A 13,432-nucleotide genomic window follows, 5' to 3' on the forward strand; every position below is an offset into this window, starting at 1 on the left:
ATTAGATTTGATGGTCACTGACAAAAACCAATCAGTCCTGTTGATAATCAGTGCTTTTTCATATTTTCCCATTTTCCATATTCCTTTAGCAACAGGAATACAGCTGAGATAACCCTGCAAAGACTGTTCTGGAAGGACTGAAGAAATACAATATTAATTGTATTTACAATATTAATGTATGGAGACCAGAATCACAAATAGTAGAAGGTTCCTGTGTATGAAACTACAGGGACTGCATGTGGTTTCTGGTACAAAATTTGGTTGTGCAGTAGGAATCTAACAAAATGGTATGTGGCAGTCCAGGCATTTCTGTTGGATTTTTTTCATCTCTGAGATGCAAGACAACAGCAACTGAAAAATAATTTTAAAATAGAGTGAGGATATTTTGTACATGCTAACATGGACTTTTAACAAGTATCTATGGAAGTTATGTTATATCCAAGCCTCAGAAAGGGAATGATTGCTTATTTGGTGGAAACAGACAACTGATCTACTAAGAACCTAAAAATCAAGGCTTGCAAAAAAGGGACACAGTGATTACGGGACTAGATGAACACCAAGCTAAATGTGTGCAACTTCTAGGAATAAAGAAATGTGAAATGGAAAAAACACCATGATGAAACAAGAGACTTCTGATTTGCATGGTATAAAAGACTTTCCAAGAACTGTGGGATCCTAATTAACTCATCTCTGATTATCTATTCACTGAACCCTGAACAATTTATGTGATTTCAGGGTGCCCTGACTTGAGATGTTTGGAAATGTCATATTGCAGGGAGACAGGTTTATGTTACCTTGTCAAACTCCACCGTTGTACAGCACTTAGAGAGCACAGATGCCCACATACCACCTGCTCCTTTGAGAAGCCTGAAGAGTCTTAATGGTAACAAATTAATTCTGGGAGACATAGTTAGCTATAGCCAACTCTTATATCCCACCCTACTGCTCAGAAGCCTGCCTGGAGTCCAGACTTCTCAAAGGGGACTTAAAGAGGGGACTTCTCTCATGGCTCAAGAGAGGGCTTAAATATCACATTAAGAGTTTGATAGGAGCTCTGTAACTCTTTTGCAAAAAGAGGAAAACGTCAACTTTGAATGTTGCCAAATGCTCATACATGGGTTTTGACAGCAATTTTAAATGTAATATTTATGTCCTCCATGATTTGAAACTTTAGTTCTGTTTCCTTCCAAATAAAAGACAGACTCCCTCTTTCTTCCTGTCTTTTTTGACCCTTGGCTCTTGGATATCCAACTCTCCCCTTCTGCTAGGAATAATTCTTGGTGTGGGTGGATGAAGGTTTCTGAATAACCACAGATAAGGTTGCTGTGAACTTTATCATTATGGGAAATTATTAAATACACAAACTGTGCTGGTTTGCAGAATGCCATGAACCTGAGCAGAGCATAGATCTGTTGCTGATGTGAGCGTCACTGCAATGATCACCCAGCAAGCTGGAACAACCAAGCAAGGCCACACAGACTCTTATGCAGCAACACAGAAGCTCATAATTGACACTACAGGAGCCTCCTGTCCATTGTGCCTGGTTTTACCTCCAGCTGTGTACGACTGAAAAAAAAAGAGGAATGCAAACCACAGAAATGCAACAAACAGGAAAAAAGACTGAAGAGTCAAAGCAGAACTGCAGAGCAGGAAAGATACAGGATTCTGCTGTGCCTGGATTTCAGATGTCTGCCCTGCCAAAATATAAGAAAAATATGCAATAAAATGAGAAAAATAATGTAGCATAAGGAGATATGAGGAACTGGAGACAGGGCTAAATGGTGCATGAGGACTGAGAAAAATGAGTTGACAGGACAATGAAACTAGAGATGTCAAAAATGTCAGATGTATGGCTTTTGTGGAAGATGTAAAAAAGGATCACAAAGTGACAAAATGACACAGATGTATACTGCCTATAAAAAAGCACATTTCACCCTCATTCTTCAAGAATTTAATGTTATTCTGTACCTTTGCAGCTCTCAGCCAGTCTCTTTGTTTGACACTGGTTTCAATAAACATGCTGGCTGCTGGCGATACCATTCAAGGCAATAAGAGATCTGTTGATCCTATCTCATGTCTAGCAACACCACACATGCTTAACAATCCCCCTGAGAGCAGTAAGGAACTTATCCCTTCCTTCTAGGACAGGAAGGGATAGAAATCTGCAAGCTGAGCTCTGCCAATCGTTGTCCTCAGCATGAGGCAAGAATAAAATATAAGTTAGCATGAGCCTTATCTAAATAGACCTGTTAAATTGTTTCCAGTAGTGTCTGTGGGGGCTGTGCTCCACAGGGTCTGTGTTATGTCCCTTGTCTCTGGTGGCAGAATCAGCTCAATATGACTGCCACTGACAGTGTGTGTGCCATGTTCTTGTCCTGCTCTGAGACTGGGCCTTGCAGCTTTATTCTTAATATTGCCATCACCAACTAGTTTCAGTGATTCTCCCTGATGTTAGGATTGCTTGAGAAATGGAATCCTGATAGACCTCTGCCAGTCTGGGAAAAGGTAACAAAGGCACTAATAGTTCTCCAAACTTTTTTCATGGTTATTTTAATACATCCTTGTCTAATGGAGCACAGACGTTTTTCATAATTGTAGCTTGCTCCCTGCTCAGCTGTCAGAATTAAGTCAGTATTTACATACATTACATAAATTTTATATATCTATATAAAATACACTGTGAGTATTTAATTCCAGTGTAGTGATGAGGTTCTCCCTTACAGCATTCTCCTGTGAGGAGCTGCCATATATCTTATCCATAAATGGCCCTAAAGTCTCGCCACAGTTAATTGTGGTGTATGATCTGATATATGATTTTATACAAAGCTGCACTTATGGCTGTGGGTCTCCAACACTGGTTGAGAATAGTTTAACAACCACATGGGCAGAAGATGCATGCAAAGAATGAGCTCCTGTAGACCTCTGGGTCCTTTGATGGGAATTTCCTTCCCATATCTAGTGATAGATTAATCCAGGTTAAATTAAGATTAATATTAAATTAAGATTAATATTAAATATTAATCTCAGCCTGGGCTTTCTGCAGAGTCTATGGGCTCAAATAAAAGTCTCAGTGCATGTGAAGGTGCCATGACCAAGTGTAACAAGACCGTGAAAGTTTAAACCTGCTTTTAAGGGAATAATCTGTTGAATCTCAAGACTTAACGCTGTGTCTATCTAGGCTGGCAGTGAGGAATCCCTGAGTCAAAGAGAAATAGGATTGGAGAACTGATGAACTCTCACATCAACTCAGTGCTCTTCCACCTTTCCAATTCCCAAAATAATTCTGAAGAAAATCAAAGTAGAAAGCTTCATCTGTCATGAAGTGCAATTAAAGACTACTTTAGATCTTGTAATCCTAAAACAGGGTGTTCCTTGGTGAATTTGTTTCCACTAAAAAAAAAACATGCCTAGCATGCCATCCCCAGTAGGGAGGGAGACCAGAATAATAATCCAATTATGATTGGAAATGGTGATGTGATAATGAACTTCATAAAATCTTTTTCCTTCTTACATCAATATTTACAAATCCAGACAGTTTTGGCAGGGCCACTGGAAGATCATCACTTCTTGGGCTTGTTCTGTGAATCTGTTCTCTGTCTGCTCACAAGTCTCACTGAAGTTCATAAAAACTGGAAGATCAAACTGGAATTTTCATAAGGATGTCCTGATTTTGATGTCACTTTCTTCATCTTGTTTTATCATTGCTTTCTTGTTCAATTTCTCTTTGCTATTATTGGCATATTGTACTCCTTCCATACTTACCTTCCTCAGTAATGGATCTACTTTTTTTCCTTTGCAAGAGATAGCTCCATTCCAGTTCTTTATTTACATCTGTTTTCCTACAATCATAGGTTTTACTCTAATATCCTCTGCATCTGTAATGCCTAACACTTTTACGTGTATTTAGACTTCAGAATCTTTTGAATATGTGGTGGTGGACTCCCAGAATTTTTTAAACACATGTCCAAGTGGAATACAGCTGTTGGGACTCATTCCAACACTGTGGTTTTGCAGTGCCCCCTAACAGACCAAACATACAGACTTTAACTTTCCCATCCAGAGCTGTTTTCAGTTTGAGATTTCATTTCTTCAATTATACAGTTTTATAAAACCACTAGTATAGCTTCAGCTCTATTACTTTAAGGTAATTATTTTATTTATTTATGTAAAATAGGGAGCTTTGTATCAATATGGCTGAGTCTGTATCAGGGCTTTTGCTGGCTATATGTAGATTGAAAACAAAATGTTATTTGTGGAATATGTTTGCTTATTATATCTAAGTGTTCTACAGGTAACATGTTTCATTATATGATCTATTTTTTACAACAACTTATCTGGTTTTACTTTTCTTTTCTTGGTTTCGTGAGTGGGAATGGGGCTGGAGTTATTTTTTTTATAAGCATAATCTGCACCTTGTGCCATCTGCTTCAGTGTTTCTCTGTAAAGCTTTAGTTAAATTAAAGAAGGCTGTTCAAGGAGGAGGAAACAGCAAGCAAAACAATAATGGAGACAAGTAGGTTATCAGAATGACTCCTAGCTGGAAAGTGTTCTGGTAAGATCCTTCACAAAGCATGGTTTGCTGTCCTCAGTGCTGAAAGCCAAGGATCGGAGAATCCTGTCTTTAATGACAAGGGTATCTAAAGCAAGAGGCACTGCCCTGATTTTTGCATGTTTTGCTGTAGAGATGCACCTGTCAAACAGAGATACAGAGATGCAACAACCAGCCAAGAAGTGTGAATGAACCTGCATTGTTAACAGCTGATGTAAACTTAGGAAAGGAGATGTGGGTACAGAACTCTGCTTCCTTTGCCCTCCCTCCTATGTAACATATTTCTTTCAACATTATTTTTTGTTTGCTTCTATTTTTTCTATTTTTGTTTTGAAGCTTTTTCTTGAACTTCTGCTGTCCATCAGTCACAGGTCACTGAATATAAGAATCTTTCACATTCCAAACCCATTTGTCAGGTTAAAATGTCTGTGAGGCAGGGGAATAAAAGAGAACACTCAGTGACAAGGATGCATGGTAGAACTGGTTCCAAAGAATGATGCTTTTAAAAGGGAGAAAAACCCCCAATTACATCTATCTGGTCAGAAAAACACTTATTATGTTAGGCTATCTGTTGTGGCCATTACAATGAAAAAGCTTTAAACCAAGATGTTTTAGAAACTATATTAGCAGTATTCCTTAAAGCATGCAGAACTTTTCCTAATGCAATTAAAAAACCCACCAACTCCTATTCATGTTAAATACCTTCTATATTTTGGCTATTCACAAAGTGAATAATCTAACTTCATTCCTTAGTACTAGTTTGTTTAAATGACACCCAGATTTTAATGTTAATTTTCTACCTAATACAGATTATTATTTGAAATGAACCCTCTTCAAAGTTGCTCTTTTATTTTTTTCTGTATTCTTAGTCATATGTTTGCAAACATGTGATTCCAGAGCTTATTAAAAGCACAGCTTTTTCTCAGTCTTTAATCACATTATAGCTACTAATGTACATCTTGCATATGGCTTCTCATTAAGAGCAACAGACAATGATAATACTAAACTAAAGGAAAGAATGAGGACCAGGGGAGATATTAGAAAGCTAAAGTTCCAGCTGCAGCATGAAATCACCTGTATTTCACACAAAAAATGCAGTGGGATTATATGTCCATTACCAGTTGCCTGCCTGCTTGCCCCACTGGCTTTCCTGACACAGGGACTGCTTTTGCTGCTGCTGCCAGTGCCAGGGGCTTGCACTCCACCATACAATTGAGGACTAGCTGAGTTTTACAATTCTACAAAGTCATTTGAAGCACAGCAAAACTCCTGAGCTATACACAGAAAGACAGTGCGCTTTCAGTAAGACATCAAATTTGATCAGATTGTTTAGGCTGTGAAACAGAATAAGTGTAACAACCATGACATTTGTAAAATCTGTTCTTACCACTGTACGTACAGAACACAATTTTCATTGCCCATCTTTGAAATTAAACATTGGTTGAACATGACTGTACTAATTAGAAACATAAACAACTTTTTATGTTGACTCTTGGTAGTCTTGCCTATGTTCTTTCTTTCTCCTTTTTGTGTACTCACAATTCTGCAAAGTATCAGCAGGCTTGGATGAAGTTATACCTTGTGTTTATCACAACTGGACAGACTAAATGTCTCTAATTTTGATTAGGTATTTTTTTCCTATACAGACTCTGTGTTTGCTTTTCTTTAAGATCATGATCCCTACAAACAAGATTAAGATCAATGAACAAATTTAGCAAACAGTACAAAGACAAATTGCTTAAATTAGTAAAACAACACAGATGAGGTCTTAGGTTTCATAGTTATCTAATACATATCATATAGTGATCACTTTGCTTTTGTGATTAGAGACCCAAATGTTAATCATGTTATTATTGTCTAAGAAACACCAAACTTTGTATGAGATTTTTAAGTTGCTTAGATAAGAGTGAAAATAATAATAACAAAAATTTTTAACATGGTAAAAGGTATTATCAGTCAGAAGTAATAAATTTATTTGCAAAGAAATGACAGGGATCTACTATATGTATCAACTAATTTTTTGAGTCCCTACAGAATGAGCTTATTTTAGAAGAGGTATTTGGCGTTATTTTTTAAAACCTGATCAGAGGTGAAAAAAGTGCTTTCCCTTCGACCCCATCACCAAAAATATCTGTAAATGTAAAAAAAAATGTCACAATGTATTTTACTCACCCTCATCCTTCCATTTCTTACTGCTGGTCCATCTTCTGCTAACCTCAACACATACAAATCCATTTTGTACTCCCTTCCTCCTCGAATACTAAACCCAAATCCTTTGGCTCCTTTCTCCAAATCAACGGTGAAATAATCAAAGTCCTGCACAGACAAACACAAAATGAAATACAATTAACTGTATGGGCATTGTGGTATGCATTCAAGAGAACTTTAAAATTGATCTCTTCAAACATGTATTGATCCACTTGATATAAGCAAAGGTGCATAGAGGGGTCTGGGAAACTGTGATGTAGCTTCTGATGCATTGTCAGCCAAGAGTGCAAGATCCATGGGAGTAGCAGAAAATAACGAGTAAGCTTGGGTTGGGCAGTCTACTGATTAGAGAATTAAACTGGGGATGCTGGGAAAGAGCCAACCCAAGCATCTCTGTAGATGCTAAGAAGCATCTTATAAGGTATGCACATGGGGATAGATATTTGTTATTTATATACTGAAATGCACAATATTTTCATAGGTTTCTCTGGATTCCATTTAGGAATTTCAGTATTTTTCTTGATATGGTTTACGTGTCTGGTTTTGAAAATATGGACATACAAACCACCTATACATGGTTCCAGCATATAGTGTCCAGAAGTCTGCAGTCTCCTGTTTAATACTTTTTGACCTCTGTTTTTCCTGATTTTATGTAAGGAGAAAGGAAGATCTTTTTTAAAGTCTGAACTTTCAGCTAAATCCTCAACCTTCAAAACTGTCAGTAAATATCTGTCATCAGAGGAGTCTTGTCCAAGGTACCATAACTCTTCATCTAACTCATCATGGCTTTGAATTTGTCAGATCATGCTTGATGTCAAAGAAACAAGTTTCATGGGCTAGTTTCTACTCATCCAGACTATTACCAACAGAAATTTAATTTTATCAGTCAGAATTTCATTCCTTTATTTATTTAGTCCGATTAGATAAAAATCCTAATTTTCAAGAATGCTGTAGAAATGCAGTCGGACCTAAGTACACCCACTGTCTGATGAATGAATATGTGCCAAAAATGAAAAAAGTCCTCTGCTGATGAAAAGGCTATTTATGTTCGAATTTTTATTTCAACACTCCAGTACCTTAAAAATGGCATTAATTTAACATTACAGTCACACAATTATAAATGTAATGTTAATTTTCAGATCACACACATTAATACATAAATATTAATGGTTTGGAAGTAATTTCCTCTACAGAGAAGTAGTAACTCAGAGTAAAACCCTTTAATGCGACTTTTCCTTCCATAGTGGCATCTTCCTTACCAGCATCCATGACCTGTCCCTACAGACCCTTCAGCATTCTGTGTGGGTAGGAGTGCTCTGGGCATGTCTGCCTGTAAGAGCCAAAATGAGGGATGTGGGGCTCCAGGCAGCTCTCCAAAATGCAGTTTATTCCATCCAAGATGTTACAGCACTCCAGGGCCATGGGTGGCAGAGCCTGTGCCTACAGCTGTCAGCTCCAGCTGCAGGCAGGCCTGGAGACCCTTTGGTTTGGGTTACAATGCATTATAGACTTTGCTGAGCATCTTAATGCAGTAGAACCAATCTATCCCTTAACTTTTATCTATAGCCTGTCATAACTACTGTAATTACCATGTTCATGTTACTATTCTCCAATCACTAAAAGTTAGTACATAACAGTTTAAAGCCGGAAGTTGTTTTTCGGTTTTCTTGCAATGGAAAATTCTGAGACATTTTTTCTACTTGCAATGTCTGCTGACTTGTTTGCCTGTGCTATCTTTCTGCTTGGTAAAAAACATCTTGTTTGAGGTGGGTTTATCCTTTGCTCTAAGCCATAAAAACCCCTTCTAACTAACACACCCTTGTCGCAGACATTTCTCCACAGAAATCCTTTCTTTCGGATTTCTGCGTCTTCTGGAGGCCAAAGGCTTCAGAAGACAAGGTAAACAATTATTATCAGCTGCTGGGGAATGCAACAGGGACACCTTGATTGGCTCATTTCCTATGTTTATAATTAAGGGCCAATCACCAGTGCAAGCCAGGGGACTGAGTCCTTGAACACAACTTTGTTATAGATTCTTTCTATCTATTCTTAGCCTAGCCTAGCTGCTCTGCAAACCTCTCTCTATATTCTATTTAGTATAGTAATAATGTATTATATGTATATCTTAATAAATCAGCCTTCTGAATCAAGAAACAAGATTCACCGTCTCTCTCTCACCAGCTACGACCCACTCAGGATACGCTCTTTGCCTCCTTGGTTATCCAGTAAGACCGTCTCAGCAATTCTTCCCCTATACCAAAACTTGCTTTTATTTCTATTCCTTCTTCACATTCTACGTTAAAAAAAAAAAAATCTTTCTGCCACGCACACACATCTGTGAGACCTGTCAATCTTCCATCCTTCCCAAGCCCTGCCTGTACCTGGGGCTGCCTGTACTCGGCCAGGGGGTACTGCCGGGTGTCGGGGGAGTGCTGCCTGTAGTCCATCAGCGGGGGCTGCCTGTAGTCCAGGGGGGGTGGCTGCTGGTAGTCCATCACCGGCGGGTGCCGGTAGTCCAGCGGGGGCTGCCGGTAGTCCGTGGAGGATTGCCTGTAGTCCGTGAACGGCGGCTGCCGGATGTCGGGCTTCACATCCTGCCTGGCTTTTACTTCTGACCTGTAGCTGAGGGGAGGCAACGGTGGTTCGGTTTCAGAGAGCAGCAGGCCTCATTAGGAATATGCATTGCATGCAATAGGGAGCGAGGAGTGAGAGCCAGCTGCCCGGCTGCAAAATTACGCGGAACAAATTTTCACAGGGAAGCAAAACTCTCAGGGGTAAATAGTTGAGGCAGCTGAAAACAGTGAGCACTTTTGAAACATGGGCATAAGCAATTTTCCCTCAGGTCATACTGTGCTATTTTCCAGCTTGTATCAGTGAGATACAAGGGACAGGAACAGGAAAAACATCTTGATTCCCGCTTTACCTATGTTGAAGATGAAACGGCATGTGAAAACACCCATTATGCTCACTACAAAATAATTCACTGAGTTTATAAAGTGTTTTTTTCCAAAATTAATATTTCTACAGAATAAGTGGAATATCACTCCAGTGTATATCCCCTTTCATTGACATAAAGTATTATTGTGAGCTTCTTAAGATTAAAAAAGGATAAATTCTTTGTCTTAGCTGTTACCTCTTTAATGAAAGCTATTCCTTGATATAACATCTGTTATTACAGTGTGTATTATTTTTATTATACACTCCCTATCAGGCAATGTGGCTAAAAGCTGTGTCAGTAAATTCATGTCAATAGTTATGCACAGAAATAACGTAAGGTGAAAAGAAAATAAATTTGGTTATGAGGAATTAATAGCAAGTAAAATATCGCTTGAGCTGGTAAATCGTCACAAGGAGGTGGGTCCTAAAATTTGAAAGAAAATGTGACTTAGTAGCTACTTATTGACTTTATTCAGATGGGAATTTCCCCTAGCACATGGAAATCAGCACACAATGGCACTTCAGGGTGAAGTAAAGAACATTCCTAATGGCAAACTTCCCTACCTCAGCCATGTGGTGTGCTAAAGAGGCACAAAGAAAGTCCTGAACCCTTCTAGCAAGGTAATTCTGTAATAGTGGTTTAGGTTATATTTGAACAAAAATGTTCACAAAGTGAATGTTCTTACGCTCTTCCCTAGGTGCCAAAGGAAACATTTCTTTCCTGTACAGGAAATAGACATTTCAAATTCTGCTTTAATAATAGACTGGAAGTTTTCAGTCAACCAAGTGACCGTGTCTGTCCATGGACACATACAAACAAGCTGTGATCTAGCTCATGAAATCTAGTGAAAAATAATACTGTGTGAACTAGCAAGAGTTGACCTTTTCCTGAAAAAAGAGTCATCTCTAGGCAGGTGCCCAATATATGGCCACAGCTGCATATCAGTAGATGATGTTTTTATTCACAGATGGAGGCACTGTAATTTTTGCTGAATATGTAAATGGTGACATGAGCAATTAGAGCTTACACTTTTCAGTAAAATTATTACAGAATTTCTTTCTGGAACTTTGATTAATATAATTTGCTGCTCCCATCTGAAAATTCCCACTTTAACAGATATTTAATAGTGACTTCCAGTAGCACTAAATGACTTTTGTCAAAACTTCATATTGAATTTTGTCAGAAACATATGTCTTCTAGGAGGTGATCACGTTTGGAGAAAGTACTCAATTAAATATAAGGCAAAGTAATTTTCCTTGTATGACTAATTGAAAGAAAATAATTTTGGGCAAGTGAAAGTACTACATCTGTTAAGTAAGGAGAATTAGAGGGTGTAGTGTCTGAATCACAAGTGAACTCAAGTATTTTCAGAAGAGAAAAGTTGCAGTCCTGTAGCTAGCATCATTTGGGGAAGAGGATCTTGATGATATGTGTTGGTTACAGAAGATTAGCATAAAGACAGTGAGTGTAATCAGCCTTGTTTAACATGCTAAAAAATAAGACAAAGACTAAATAGTGTTGATTGGAGGTCACAGCAACTTGTATCATCCCACAGCCTGTGTGTGCTTTTTCTATAAACAGCATTTAATACAGCTGGCCGCAAAATTTCTGTCCCCCTACCATTTGATTACCATTATGGATAAATTTGCATAAATTACACGCGAGAAATTGGCTGGTAAACGACACACCAGAGATTAAACCCACCATAAAAAAAATTCTTCCTGACTCCAGACTAACATACAAGTGGCCAAAAAAAAAAAAAAAAAAAAAGAAAAAAAGAAGAAATGAGAAAGTGCAGAACCTGTTTTCGTGTCCCTGCGGCTGGAGGGGCTGCGGAGGTGGCGGCTGTGCCACGGGGCTGTGCTGGGCCACGGGGCTCTGCTGCGCCAGCGGGCTCTGCTGGGCCAGGGGGCTGTGCTGCTGCGCCAGCGGGCTCTGCTTCTCCGAGCTGGGCGCCGAGGCCGGGCTGTTCAGCTCTGCTTCATGGGGAGATGGAGATGGAACACCTGTCACAGGGCAGCATTCAATAAAGGGCAAAGGTACACAATGATAATTTTTGGTCACGCGCTACGTCGGCAAATTTATGCGTTGTCGCTTTTACTCGCTCAGGTTATAATTAGATTTTAAGACATTTGAACCTATTGGTCTCCTTTTGACAGTCTGTGGGATCCGAAATCTTGGTGACTTCTATAATTCTGGTTGACACTGTCATTATTTAAAACACAACTGAACAAGGGAAATTGCTTCCACGTTTCACATATTCTTTTAAAGCATAGATTTACAGATCACAGAATGATGGAATGATAGAATCATAGAGTGACAGAAGAGCTTGGGTTGGAATGACACTTTAAGATTGTCTAGTCCAACTCCCCTGCAATGAACAGGAATATCTTTAACAAGACCAAGCTGCTCAGAGCCCTGCCCAACCTGGCCTTGAATTTTGACAGGAATGCCAGGATGGGGCATCTACCACCTCTCTGGACAACTTGTTCCAGTGTTTCATTACTCTCATCATAAAAAAAAAAAAAACAAACCTGTTTTTTATATCTGTCTGAATCTGTCCCTTTTTAGTTCAAAGCTGTAAGAACACTTGTGCTACCACAACAGGCCCTGCTAAAAAGTCTATCCCCGTATTTCTTATAAGCCACCTTTAAGTACTGCAAGGTCAGAATAAGGTGTCCTTGGAGCCTTGTCTTCTCCAGGCTTAACAACACCAATTTGCTCAGCCTCTCCTCATAGGAGAGGTGCCCCAGCCCTCTGGTCACCTTCATGACCTCCTTTGGACTGCTCCCAACAGGTCCAGAGGACCCCACAGCTGCATTCAGAACTCCAGGCTGGATCTCATGAGAGCAGAGTAGAGGGGCAGAATCCCTTCCCTCAACCTGCTCATCCACTGAACAGTCCTCTCATCAAATTCATCTCTCTCCAGTTTAGAGAGAAGGATGCTGTGGGCTACCATGTCAAAGGCCTAGCAGATGTCCAGATAGGTGAGACCTGTAGATCCTCCCTTGTCCATTGTTGTCCACTGATGTAGTTCCTCCATTGCAGAAGGTCACAAAGTTGGTCAGGCAGGACTTACTCTTGGTAAAGCTGTGCTGGCTGTCCTGAATGACCTCCCTGTCCTTCATGTGCCTTAGCACAGCTACAAGATATTTGAAATGCTTTCCATTTTGAAAAAAATTCATTTTGAGAGGATGAACATTTTACTGTTTTCTCCAGTGGGATGATAGACGTGTCACAAAAGCTAAAACACTGGTGTTTAGTGTTAGGAACATATTAGGTCCTGCTGTCTTTGAGCTTATCAAGAATTTTTTGTCTTTAAATTTTTGGGGACTGTGAACAGTAAAACAGTAAACCCAATCTCAAAAAATTCTGACTAACCATTTGAACTGATAGTTTATTTCACTGTGTTATGTCAAATGACTGAGGTTCCACATAGGAACGGTGCAGAAAAACAGAATCATTCTTTCCAAACAACACAAAATTCAAAAAGTCAGAGAGATTGGCATAGGAAATATGGTTTTGTTGCTTTGCTATAAATAAAAGATGCCAATCTTCATTCAGGCTTCCTGCTGGACTTGGGGGGAGACTCATTTTGTACTGAGCTCATATCAAGTGTATTTTTTCCAACACACCAGCACAGTCCTGTTCACCATTACCTATTAGGATGCATAAATGAGAAAGACTCTGCCCAGACGAGGACAGAGCACTGCAGAAGTTCCTGCATTATCAACAGC

General features: G+C 39.2%; 1 protein-coding gene across 13 annotated transcripts in view; it reads right to left on the bottom strand.

Annotated features, from left to right (window-relative positions):
• Positions 1–13,432, bottom strand: part of MAGI2 (membrane associated guanylate kinase, WW and PDZ domain containing 2) — a 701,683-nt gene that overhangs the window by 35,180 nt on the left and 653,071 nt on the right. For 8 of the 13 annotated variants that reach the window (XM_063155597.1, XM_063155590.1, XM_063155589.1 and 5 more), the window contains 3 exons: positions 11,497–11,701; positions 9,139–9,379; positions 6,722–6,865 (listed from right to left, as the gene is read on the bottom strand). In XM_063155597.1, the coding sequence (XP_063011667.1) occupies positions 6,722–6,865; positions 9,139–9,379; positions 11,497–11,701 (590 nt within the window). The remainder of the gene's footprint in view (positions 1–6,721; positions 6,866–9,138; positions 9,380–11,496; positions 11,702–13,432) is intronic. The other 5 variants (XM_063155594.1, XM_063155592.1, XM_063155603.1 and 2 more) reach the window with 2 other exon arrangements.

This window comes from Melospiza melodia, chromosome 4 (genome assembly GCF_035770615.1).
Source record: "Melospiza melodia melodia isolate bMelMel2 chromosome 4, bMelMel2.pri, whole genome shotgun sequence".
In the NCBI taxonomy this organism is placed as follows: domain Eukaryota; kingdom Metazoa; phylum Chordata; class Aves; order Passeriformes; family Passerellidae; genus Melospiza; species Melospiza melodia.